Source organism: Canis lupus, chromosome 28 (genome assembly GCF_003254725.2).
Source record: "Canis lupus dingo isolate Sandy chromosome 28, ASM325472v2, whole genome shotgun sequence".
NCBI classification, from domain to species: Eukaryota; Metazoa; Chordata; class Mammalia; order Carnivora; family Canidae; genus Canis; species Canis lupus.
Window position 1 is genome coordinate 14,547,063 of NC_064270.1, and position 12,448 is coordinate 14,559,510.

Genomic DNA, 12,448 nt, shown 5'->3' on the forward strand with positions numbered 1-12,448 from the left:
AAGCCACGGGTTCTGGCGGTGGAGGAGGGAGCAGGACCAGAAAGGACCCACTGTGAGGACCTTCCCCGTCCCAACTCTTAGGCACTCCTTCCCCCACCATCAGCACTGGCCAGGGTAAGTCTCTGAGCTACCTGTCCAGTCTCACATCAGCCCCCATCTTCTCTGTTGTTCTCTTCCCCCATACGGGTCTCCGGGTCTCCGTGCACTCTCACCAGTGCCCACCCTGCTAGGAGGGAGTTAGGGATGCAGAGCATCTGAGAGTCTGTTTTCAGAGCAAAGGTCAGCCCAGCCTCTAAGAGGCTCATCTTAGGCCAGTGGACCACAGTTCTCTCTTCTCTCAGAAAGACCTCAACCCTCAGCCTGCAAGAGCTGTCCCTGAGCCATATTCACAATGAGGGTATCTTCTTCCCTGATCTCAGGAGCCCCATTGGCCCACTGGAAGAAAAGGAAGAGTGAGCCAGGTCAGTTTCTCAGGACTTTGTTCTTTTGTTCCCTTTCTTTTTCCCTTTCAAGTTTCCTGCCCTTCTCTCTTATCACTTGCCCTGTCCTACATTCCTTCTGTTTTCTAGAAGATTTGAGGAGTGACTGGTGTGGGGAATCCAGGTGAGGATACAGAGTAAGAAATGCCCTTGTTTGAGGCCCACCTCCCTTCCCTTAGTTTAGCTCCTTTTCTGAAACCAGGGACTATCACAGAGCTGGGCTGCCACCTGCTCTCCTAAGAATGGCTTCTGAGTGACTGAGCCACTTGTATAACCTTCCCCAGACTCTTTACTGGACTGCTAGCAAAAGAGCCCCCAACCCAAGGAAGGAGAGAGTGTTTGGAGGGCCTGAGTAGTATGGTGGCAGTATCCTATGTGGTCTTCCTGCCTGCCCAATGGCTCCTCTGGAGGAGTAACCTGCTAAGACTGAAACCTTCAGCTAAAGTGACCCCAGCACATTTAATGTCTTCAATTGGATTTAATTCCCAAACACTTGATTCAATTAACTCAGCAGGAATTGTGATAGGAATTCAGGCATAGGAGGGGGACAAGCAAGTACAAGGATTATCTTTGGGAGCAATGCCCTAGCTCTCCCCCCGGCTCTGGAAGTTTCTCCACAAACTGGCACGACCTTGGGGGCATGGACAGAGCATGGGCACCTCCTTTGGGGGTTGAATTCTAGATGATGATGGGACTCCCATCTGGAGTTCTTAAAACATATAGGTAAATGGGCCAAAAGATGTGCTTTTACAATGGAGGGCAAGGAGTCTTGCTACTGCTTCATGCCCTTGTTCATTTCATAGGAAAGGAATCTATAAGTAGCAAAGGCAAGGGAAGCTACACCTCTTTGAAGCTAACTGGCTTCCACTAGGGCCAGGAGACTTAGGAGGAGAGGGAGACAGGCAAGGGTGCCCTAGGCAGATGGGACCAGTACCTGGAGATTACTTTAACTCTGTCTTTGAGAAATGAGTTCTGAATAACAGAGATGAAGAAAAAATGAACAAAAAACACTAAAAAGACTGTCCCATACAAATCAATTTTTAATAACTTCAACTTGCCACCATCTTCCAGCTCCAACTCCTCTAGGGCTTATCACTGTGGAGAACACTATAGGCCCCAGGCTGAGCTACCCTATCTAGTGATCAGATGACCCAGCCCCTGATCTCTTAGGAATCTGCATCTATACACGGCAGCATGCTGGTGGATTCTCTGGAAACAGTGTGTATTTGTTCAATGTTGGAGCCACAACTCTGGTTCCCAGGAAGGCAAGAATACTAAAGAGATTTGAAGCTAAGTGGAATAGCAGCCAGGGAGGTCCCAGAACTGCTCTCATTGCCAGTTTCCTGCACTTACTCCGAGTCTTCCTATGCTGCTTGTTCCCTGCTAACCTGAGGGCTTTACAAAGTGCTTTAGAAGGGGGGAAATCTCAGAGCTGCAGCTACTCTAAAGGCAGCTGTGGGGTAGGGAAAGCCTATAGTAGTCCCATAGAGGCTGTCCAGAGGAGGAACCACGGGCCAATTTCCAAAAGGCAAGGAGACTTGCCTGTGGCTCCAGCCAGAATGTGGGTAGACAGAATGGCCTCTGTGTGATGCTCACCTGGCCCCTTTTAGATGGAGGGCACCCTGCTCCCAGCAGGTTCTCTCCCTTCCCAGGCACCAGACCACAGCAGGAACAGATTCCTCCCCAGAGGAAATTCTTAGGCAGGCTGGATGTAAACAACAGCCGGGTGAGGGGGCGGAGCAGTGGAGGGGAGCTCAGCAGAGGCAGGAGAGGCTTCCAGAGGAGAAGGTGACTAGGAAGGTGGGGAGGCTGCGGGGAAAGGGAACCAGCAAAGTAGGCACCTGAGGGCTCCGGAAAACCTGTCAATGTTTATTTCACACACACACACACACACACACACACACACACCCTAAAGACAGTTTAAACCAGACTGAAAATGAAAAGCTAAGGTTGTGACCCTATAGTGCTGAGCAATCAGTGGAGTTGGAAGGCCGGGGAATCTAACAGGTACTCCTGGTGCCAAGAATGAAATCCAGAAATTGGTGGCCAGATAGCAGGGCATTGGGCTGATTCTAATCTCCAGTCTCCCAGATTTAGAAAGTAGAAAAAAGGTCCTCTGTTCCTACCTTACCTTGAGCTGAGCTAAGGTAAAGGTCCTAATGACTGGACAGAGCACCTGCAGGGGCAGGGGACAAAGATTTCAAGCCTAGCTCAGCCCCAGGCCAAAGAAAGCAGAACTGGCTCCATCTACATCAGAGAGTCTGTTTTCAGAAGCCTCGGAGAACCACTGACCCTCAGGATATTGGCATCATCCTAAGACTTGCCTAACAGCCCCTGAAAATTAGTCAGCAGCCACAACTTGTATCAATCAGAAATGTGAGGGGATATTGAGGGAGCCCACACCGGCAGTCCCCACATTCTTGAAGGCTTCTTCCTGTGCCCACCCAAACCCTCCCCAAGTAAGATTATCCCCGGTCTGCCCCTTCTAGCCCCCACAGTCCAAGCTCCGCTGAAATGCAGCCTCCACTGAGAGAACTCGGTATCTGTGTTATTCTCCAGCCTTGGGGACAGCCCTTCTTCCCTCAGTCCCCCTCCAGCCTGGGAGCCTCATGAGTAAGGGCAGTTGGCAGCTGCTCAGATATGCGTGGCCTCAGGAGATAGTAGAGAACTCCTTGAGCAGGACCTCCTGGCTGAGTGTGTGGAAGGCCAGGTTTCTCCGGACGTTGGTGCTAATGGATCGAACCTGGGAAAAGGTTGGGTAAGGAAAGAGGGCATAGGCAAAGAAAAAAATAGGGAGAGAGCTGGTTACACACAACAGAGGGCAGTGCCTGAGGGACAAGGCCAAGACGCAGTGTTAACATGTTTCTCTCTTAGGAGATGAACACTTAACAGCTATCATTCGGGCAGGCAAATGAACAAACAGTTCTATGATAAGTGGAAGAAAAAAGAGGGGCTGAGAGACAGGAACTTTAGTGGAGGTTGAAGAGCATCTGGGTACCCGAAGAGGTAGAAGTAAGCGCAGACACAGAAGGAGGGTGAACTCATGCCTTTGTTTCTGCCTTGGCCATGCAGAGGGGGGGTGGTCTGGTCAGTGGTCTGAGAGGAGAAGAAAACGAGGCCAGAGAATGCATTTCTCATCTTCTCACTCTTTCTTTGTATTTATCTACTTTTCTGTGTTGGAAAGGACACCTAGAGATGCAGCCTCTGTCTGGCATAGATGGCAGGAGTATGATCCAAGGAGGCCAATGACCAGAAGCAGGTCATATAGCTTGTGAATCCCAAGCTTGGGAGTAGGATCCAGGTTTAACTTCCAGTCCAGCACTCTTCCCATACCACAAAGAAGCCCCGCTTCTTTAGAGGAAAGATTTGAGCATATCCCTGCTGTGTCCCCACTGCTCCCCTCACAAGCTTTCTTCCCACAGACTGAGACCCTTGCAGGAAGTGTTGCCTCTGTCAGGGGGGAAAGGACCTGTGAATTAGGAGTCAAACCCCCTACTCTGAGTGGATTCTAGGAGGAATCCATCACACTCTGGAAGGAACACTGTTCATAGGAAATAGAAGTGAATGCTTTGTGAGAGACAAAGTGGAGGAAAAAGGAGAAAAGTATGTGTATCTACTCTGGACCCCAAAGACCAGGGAGCTTTCCTCCAATATGTTTAGCTTTGGGAAATGTAATGAAGTCATCAGGCATGAGGCAGAAGAAAGGGCAGCATGGCAACCAGCAGGCAACTCAAGATCATTAGCTTCAAGCCAGACCAGACCCTCTTTACTCCCTTGTGTCAGAGGTACATATATAAGGAGAACTGAGTCAGGTGAGGCTAGTGTCAATAGGCCAGAGACAGAGCTCCCCTAACCCTCTCCTCCACAACCTTTTTATCTCCAATGACCTTCTCTCTTTGTGAAGTCTGTACCCCCAGTAAAACCCCCACATCAACTTAAAGACTTGCCACGCACCCCATAAAGATGCTCGACTCTGCTCTTTATATTAATGGCTTCCCCATGTTGCCAAATCACTCACTTCCAGAGCAGATCTTCCTCACCCTGAGGAAGTCCAAAATCTCAGAAATCTCACATCAGCGTCAGAGTTGGGCTGTGTTTAGTACAAGACAAATATCCTACAATCCAGCACCTTCATCACAAACTTGGCATGGGGAAGTAAAAGCTGGGCTGAGGTGTGTTCTGTCCCAGCAGTGGGATGGCTGAGCTATGGGAAGGAGGTACGGTGTGTCCTGGTCTCAGCCTCCAGCCACAATGTTCATGTATAACCAGGCAGGCCTAGCTTTTCCTGAGAGCAGCTCAGAGTACAGGGCAGGAGACAGACCATCTAAGGGGAGAGCCCAGTTCTGTGGTGGTGCTGACTAGAAGATGGAGTAGGAGGCAGAGCAAATGCTCACTGGCTCCAGGTGGCCATGGGTGGGGGCTGCAAGGAAGCTGAGTGATTGGAAAGGGGGGGGGGGGTGCAGGGAGTGAAGACTGGAGAACTAGATTGGGAGGGCAGTCAGACCAGGAGTCAGCTAGGAATTTAGGAAGAAGTGATTGCATAAGGGGGAGAAGAATCAATGACTCTCATTAGTTGCTTGGAGGACAGGATAAGGAATAATGAGGCAGAGCTGCCACTGGGAACACATGTCAAACCCCAGGCCCAGCTGGAGCTGTTCAAGGGCTGTCTCCATGGCTGCAGAAGAGAGATGGGCAATGCTGCCTCAGGCTTCTCACCCTTCTTCGCCTAGCACCAGTACCCTGGGGAATATCTTCCCTCACTGCCTGGTCCTGGTCTTAGAAGAGAAGTTGCATGCCCAATCCCAGCAGACCCCTCAAGTCTTATTTCATCAGCCTTTGGCAAACTGTGGTTGTTCCCTAGATGCCCACCTGCACAAATATCACCCTCTGGCTGGGAAAGGGCCCTCAAGAGACATAGGCAGAGAAGGAGGCAGGGCAGACTCACCAGCTCTTTGAAGAAGGCAGCTTCCTTGTGCTGCTCAGAATAGCGCTCATACTGGTCCAGGCCATCCTGCAGCTTCAGTGTGAGTGTGTCATAGTTGGCTCGTACTACCTCCAGCACCTGGGGAAGGTCAAGAGCCAGGCAGGGCTTAGGCCAAACTCTAGGTCACTTGGTCCCCACACCCCTCCTGCTGCCTTAGTGGGTTGGATTCAATCTGGGGCAACACCTCCAGAGGTCATTCTCACTCACAACTTATTATCCAGAAAAAGGTCTGGCCCCAGAGAGTAATTCCTCAGGTTTTGGGACCATTTTCTAATCTCTTCTATTCCTGGCTTTTCCTGACCCATCCTGCCTGGCCACCAAGACTGTTTACTCTGGGTATGGTAAAAGAGCACAAGAAGAGCTGACAGAACAGTGAGTGTCTGAGCTTAGCAGCATCCTGATACCATAAATGTGTTCTCAGCCATATCCTGCAGCTTTCTTTGGCCAGGTTGTCGCAGTTGCTGAGTAAGACTTTGCCAATGTCTCCTTTTTCCCTTTCTGGGAACCACATTTCTTCAGTCCCGGGATGTTCCTCAGCACCATCTGCCACTTGTTTTCATCTCTCCATGCCAACTCAGTCTTCGTACCCATTGCCTGGCTCGAACTTTTGGGCCTCCCAGCCTTCTGATATAGGGGACACTTTCTTGACAAAGCTAGAGCTAACTGCCATCTTTTGTTCTGTTGAGGGGTCTCTCCCCTTTCTCTAACTTTCCATGGGGGTGGGGGGATTCAGACCTCCACTGACTCCAGGAACCTTGGATCTCTGTGGTTCCAAAAGGAAGTTCTGCTGTGACTTCTGTTCAGACCATGAATTAAAGGCAAGGTCAATTAGAGGGAAAGGCACTACATCAAGATAGAACTGAGGTAGGCAGAAAGGAGAGACCAGGAGATGGAGTGACTGGTCACTGTGGTAATCTGGGTACTAACTATTTTGTAACTTGAAGTGACTAGGGAGGGAAGTCTATGATGTCATGGAGAGCTTCCAGCTCAGTAAGGAACTTGGGAGGAAGGAATGAGGCTAACTCTAACAGAAGGTAAGGCTGAAGAGAATAAACTAGAGTCAGGACTGGTCAAAGGGACTGAAGATGGCCTCCTGAGGGGCAAAGAAGTATCTCTGGGCTGTGCTCACCAATTCAGTCTTCTGCCAGGACACACTTCATTTGGTAGCAAACACTTCTGCCTGCCAAGAATTTCTGAGGGGAGAGTACTGATAGAGAACACAGGGAAGGATGTGTCCTCAAGTTTGGGGGGAAGGGACAGTGAGGGCATAGGTCTGGCCTAGGTTCCAGGCTCAGTTTCCTTTCCTCTAGACATTCAGCTCCTCAAGGACACTCTGCCTAGCTATGTCCCACAGACCCTATTATTGACTGGCTCCTTTGCTGCTAATTCCATTTGTCAGCTCTGTCAGCAGGAGGCCCAGTACTCAGCAATGGTAGTCACCCACAAAATAATCCAGCCCTCTCATGCATGTGGGCTGTGCTTGCCACTGAAATATCTATAAGCCAAGGTATTAGCTCAGAAGTGAATGGCTCAAACCCTGAAAAAAGGAAAATTTCTCCAAGATGGAACTGGCCCCTAGGAACCAGACAGAACAGAGTAACATGTTTTCTCTAACCCTGAACTCTGGGCAGCTTCAGCAATACCTACAATTCAGCATCCTGGGCTCAGCCTTCCCAAAGGGGTATCAGGTAAGACAAATACCAAGCTAAAGCCAATTCTGAGAAGAAGGTGCAGATGTTACATCCTGAGAGTCAGGCCTCAGGTCATGCTGCCCAGATCACTTGGGCTTTCTCCTCCTGCCATGGTTAAGTGGAACATCTAAGATCTTACTCAGAACAGGGATTTTTTTACCCAACAAATTTGGCTTTTGCCAGAATTTATGTCAGTTTTGTTAAGGGAGGTGAAACCTTGAACTATCAGCTCCGTGAAAGGAAACCAGACGCCTGGCTGGACTTAGTGCATGATCTCAGCTCTCCTCTTATCCAGATCTTACTTCTTTTCTTCCTTTTTTACACAGGGGTATGCTGCCCTTCAGTTCACTCAACCTCTTCCATCTCTCACCCTATTTCACCTCTCTTAAATTCCCAGGAGAATAAGATATTCTAAATTCAGATCTGGGCCCCAGCCCACTTGGGACTCTGAAGCAATAGGGCTACTCTCCTATTCTAGGACTTGGTTTCTGTAGCTTCAGACTTTAGGAACATATTCCATTTGGGCTTCACATTCCACACTGGCCTGGGACATGGCAAAGGGCAGTACTCAAGCAGAAGGCAATCTCCCAGAGTGCTTGTACCACAACTTGCAACCTCAATCTCTGGCTTTCTGATCTATCCAAAGTTTCCTCCCCAGTCCATTAGGTAACACTCTATCTCCCAAATGCAAGCCCACCTCTGTCATCAGGTTGTTGGGCTTGTTGACTTCCTAGAACCATCCCATCACCTCAGCTCAAGGCAGCTCCAAAAGCAGAAAAATATCTACGATGGGGATCCTTGGGTGGCTCAGCAGATAGGTGCCTGCCTTCGGCCCAGGGCGTGATCCTAAAGTCCCGGGATTGAGTCCCACATTGGGCTCCCTGCATGGAACTTGCTTCTCCCTCTGCCTGTGTCTCTGCCTCTCTTTCTCTCTCTCAATCTCTGTCTCTCATGAATAAATAACTAAATAAAATATTAAAAAAATAAATAAATAAAAGTCCTTAACCCCTACACATTGCCCTCAGTAGACAGAAAGAAGCCTGCGTCCTGGCAAAAGACCTAATAGAGAACTTAACTGGGAATTCCACTCTTATTATGGATCTCAGACAATTTATCTAATCTCTTTGAGCTTCAGCCTGTCTCTCTCTGTAAAATGGAATTTGAATTCACCCTCCTAAAAGGACATGGGAATAAACATTTTGATTCCTGAAAGTAACATACAACTGATAAAGACATTATCATCCCAATGGCTACACAGCTACCTGGACAGCTCCTAGGACTCAAGAGGAACTGTCTTCATAGCTCAGGAAGTACTTAATTATTTCAAAGTAACCCAAAGAGCCTATGTGCATAAACAATTCTTCACCACAAAGGTATATCTTCTGGATTTAAATGCAAGACCACTTAAATCAGTGGCCTCAGTTTCAAAGATCATATACCATCTTCTTTGCCTTGAAACACTTTGCCTCAGGTAAGGGAAGGACAAACTGGGGAGTGGGGTAGGGACCTAAAACCCCTCCCTTGAGGTCTCTGGAGGAGAAGGCCTGATATAGGCTTTAAGGTCAGAGAGACATGAATTTTGGTCCCAGATCAACCACTAGTGAGCTATAAAAACTTCTTCACATTAATCTCTTTGAGCCTCAGTTTTCTTATCTGTAAAATGGGGATAACAGTACCTGTACTATAACCTCATAAAGCTGATATAAAGATGGTATGAACTGACTGTCCAATATCTGGCACATAAGGAATAGTCAATAAATGGTTACTAATTTTACAATGAAAAATTCTTCAGGTTCTCCGCAGGGAGCCTGCTTCTCCCTCTGCTTGTGTCTCTGCCTCTCTTTATCTCTCATGAATAAATAAAGGAAATCTTAAAAAAAATTCTTTCTGGGGACAATAGACATTTGGTAGCTCTTATCCCCAGACAGTTCTAATAATAAGCTAGGAGATAAGGCCTTACACATCTTCGTTCAGATTCTGGTAAAGTGGAAACATAATTTCTCTATTCAATATGAAAGCAGGCTTCCATAATGACCCCCTATTCCAAGTGTAACTGGCAATGCACTAGCCAGAAGTCATAGAATGTCCAGTACCCACTGCTTAACAATCTTGGTGTAGTGCAAGAGGACACAGGTTAAAAAAAAAATTGAGCAGAGATGCCAGAAAGGCCAGTTTTGCAAAATACAGGTTGTGAAACTTCAGGATCAGGAGGGAGAGAGATCCCAGTGCACAAAATTAATTAAAAAAAAAAAGTTAGTTCAAAATTGCTGATAAGGTTTCAGATACACTTACACATCTTTCCCCAAGCACACAGGATAAGCATTCCCCAAAGACTGTTCAGTAGCCTATGTTTGTTTGTTTATTAGCAGAACCTTTGGAATTATTTAGGAAGTAACTTCTAGTATTTGTTTGTTTGTTTATTTATTTGTTTGTTTATTTGCAGAGCCTTTGAAATAGGAAGTAACTTCTAGCCTAAAGATAGCAGCAAAGGAAAATCCCACCAATGGAAAAGTTCTTGGCATGGGCTACCCTATCTTGATGTCAGAGGTCTATGCCTTGTGCCTGAAAAATTGCTTAGTCTCAAATCTCTGATGGACTAAATTCCCAGAATGAGAATTAGCGGACAACTAAGTAATAGGATGTGACCTGAGAGCAAACCTGTATTCATTACCTTCTCAATATGAACTGACATCTACAGTATAGCTTATTTGGAGAGAATATGTAAGGCTGATACCATCCCACTTCCAGCCGGGGCAATATGTATGGCTTTCCCTAGAAGGTAGGCTGCCAAATGAGGATGAAATCACAAGATGACAACAGAGAAACTTACTGAGACTTCTTATAGGATAGGCAATAAACACAGAACCTGGGATCCCTGGGTGGCGCAGCGGTTTGGCGCCTGCCTTTGGCCCAGAGCACGATCCTGGAGACCCGGGATCGAATCCCACGTCGGGCTCCCGGTGCATGGAGCCTGCTTCTCCCTCTGCCTATGTCTCTGCCTCTCTTTCTCTCTGTGTGACTATCATGAATAAAAAAAACAAAACAAAACAAAACAAAAACAAAACACAGAACCTATCAAGATTACAGTGGGATGGGGCACCTGGGTGGCTCAGTTGGTTGTGTCTGACTTTGGCTCAGCAGCTCATGATCACAGGGTACTGGGATCAAGCCCCACATCGGGCTCCTCAGTGGGGAGCCCACTTCTCCCTCTCCCTCTGCCCCCTCCCTGCCTCCCTGCTTGTGTGTGTGTGCACGTACTCTGTCAAACAAATAAAATGTTGAAAAAAAAAAAAAAAGATTGCAGTGGAATGTAACAGAAAGAGGCTAGAGTTAGAGAAACCTGGGTTCATATCTTGACATCATCATTTAATACTTATATGACCTTGACCTAAGCTTTATTGGTAAAATAGTCATCATCACACCATTTTTAAAAATAATATTATGAAGATTAGATAGAAAATAAATATAAAAGTATAAATCATAATATCTAGCCAACAGAAGGTGCCAATGAATGAAGGCTATTGAGATTGAAACAAAAAAAGAGGGGATCCCTGGGTGGCACAGCGGTTTAGTGCCTGCCTTTGACCCAGAGTGTGATCCTGGAGTCCTGAGATTGAGTCCCACATCAGGCTCCCTGCATGGAGCCTGCTTCTCCCTCTGCCTGTGTCTCTGCCTCTCTCTCTCTCTCTGTGTCTCTCATGAATAAATAAATAAAATATTAAAAAAAAAAGAAACAAAAAAAGAAATGGAGATAGGAAATAATTGATGCATTCGAATAAGATGAATGAGGTGGTTAAATGGTGTCCAGGAAAGTCTGGAGCTCTCACTGATATATAAGGAGAGTGACAGGGAAGGCAACCATACCTCTTTTTGCCAAAGTGTTACCATGGGGACAGAACCATAGAAATTAAAAAAAAAACAAACCCAACACACAGAAATAATAGTTCTGGAAGGAACCTTTTAAATCACCTACCTAATCCATGGACCTCATTTCACAGATGAAGAAACAGATGTCCAGAAAGATTGAAAATTGCCCAAAAACCCAAAGCTGGGATTAGACAACAGAGTCTTCTGACTCCTAATCCAGTGCTCTTCCTATATTAGAAAGCTAGTTTAACCTGGGGCACATTCCTTAATTTACAGGCTAAACTTAATTTTTCAGAGAACAAACATTCAAGGAACTCAAACTCACTCCTAATAAGTGGGAAACATGATCTCTGTAGAGCTGGGAAAGTAATCTGGTGAAAGCCTGGTTTGATGTTTAAGTTTTCATTACTACCAGGTCCTTCAGGACTCCAGGGCTTGTCCATATCCACCAATAGCAGCCAAAGACCCTGCTCAGCCCTCTTGGAGTTTGGTGTCAACCACCACCAAAACTGTACAGACCACTCCGAACTTATTATAAGAAAAATCTAATTTGGGTTGATATTTTATTTTGTTTGAATTTTTATTAGAGAGAGAGAACAACAAGTATGAGGGGCAGAGGGAGAAGGAAAGACTCTCAAGCAGATTCCACACTAAGCGTGGAGCCCATGCTGGGCTCACTCTTATGACCTAAAATATGACCTGAGTTGAAACCAAGAGTCAGATGCTCAACTGACTGCACCACCCAGGCACGTCTGGGTTGTATTTTAATTTAGTGCTCATTTATTTAATTTTATTTTTAAAACGATTTTATTTATTTATTCATGAGAAACAGAGAGAGAGAGAGAGAGAGAGAGAGAGAGAGGCAGGGACACAGGCAGAGGGAGAAGCAGGCTCCATGCAGAGAGCCTGACATGGGACTCAATCCCGGGTCTCCAGGATCACACCCTGGGCTGAAGGCGGCGCTAAACCGCTGAGCCACCTGGGCTGCCCTAGTACTCATTTAGAAGCTTAAATACAAAGGTCTTTAATCTTCCATCGGCTTTGGCTGTAGCCATCAGGTGGTCTCCCGGCTTGGGGTGAGGTGTTAAAAAGGATTCAATGAGTACATTCTACAAGTAAGTAATGGTAAGCTCTATGTCCAACATGGGACTCAAACTCATGACCTCAAGATCAAGACTCGCAGGCTCCACTGACTAAGCCAGCCAGGGGCCCCAAAATACCTTCTTTAATGAATGCTCATACCTCAAGGCCAATTTTCCATTCTCTGAAAGAGACTGTAACCACTTCATTCGCACTTCCATGCCCTTCTGCTCTAACCTGGCCAAAACCCTAACCATAGAAAAATTAATCTCTGGATGATTTGAAACAGATTAAGTAATTATAAGGAGAAAAGATGATAAAGGCTTTTTAGAGGATTTTCATGATAA

The 12,448-nt window shown here is 46.7% G+C and overlaps 1 protein-coding gene across 8 annotated transcripts in view; it reads right to left on the reverse strand.

Moving 5' to 3' along the window:
• Positions 1–1,501: 1,501 nt before the first annotated feature.
• Positions 1,502–12,448, reverse strand: part of ARMH3 (armadillo like helical domain containing 3) — a 181,807-nt gene continuing 170,860 nt past the window's right edge. For all 8 annotated transcript variants that reach the window (XM_025466988.3, XM_049103002.1, XM_049103005.1 and 5 more), the window contains 2 exons: positions 5,425–5,541; positions 1,502–3,222 (listed from right to left, as the gene is read on the reverse strand). In XM_025466988.3, coding sequence (XP_025322773.1) covers positions 3,130–3,222; positions 5,425–5,541 — 210 coding nt within the window. In that variant the 3' untranslated portion in view covers positions 1,502–3,129. The remainder of the gene's footprint in view (positions 3,223–5,424; positions 5,542–12,448) is intronic.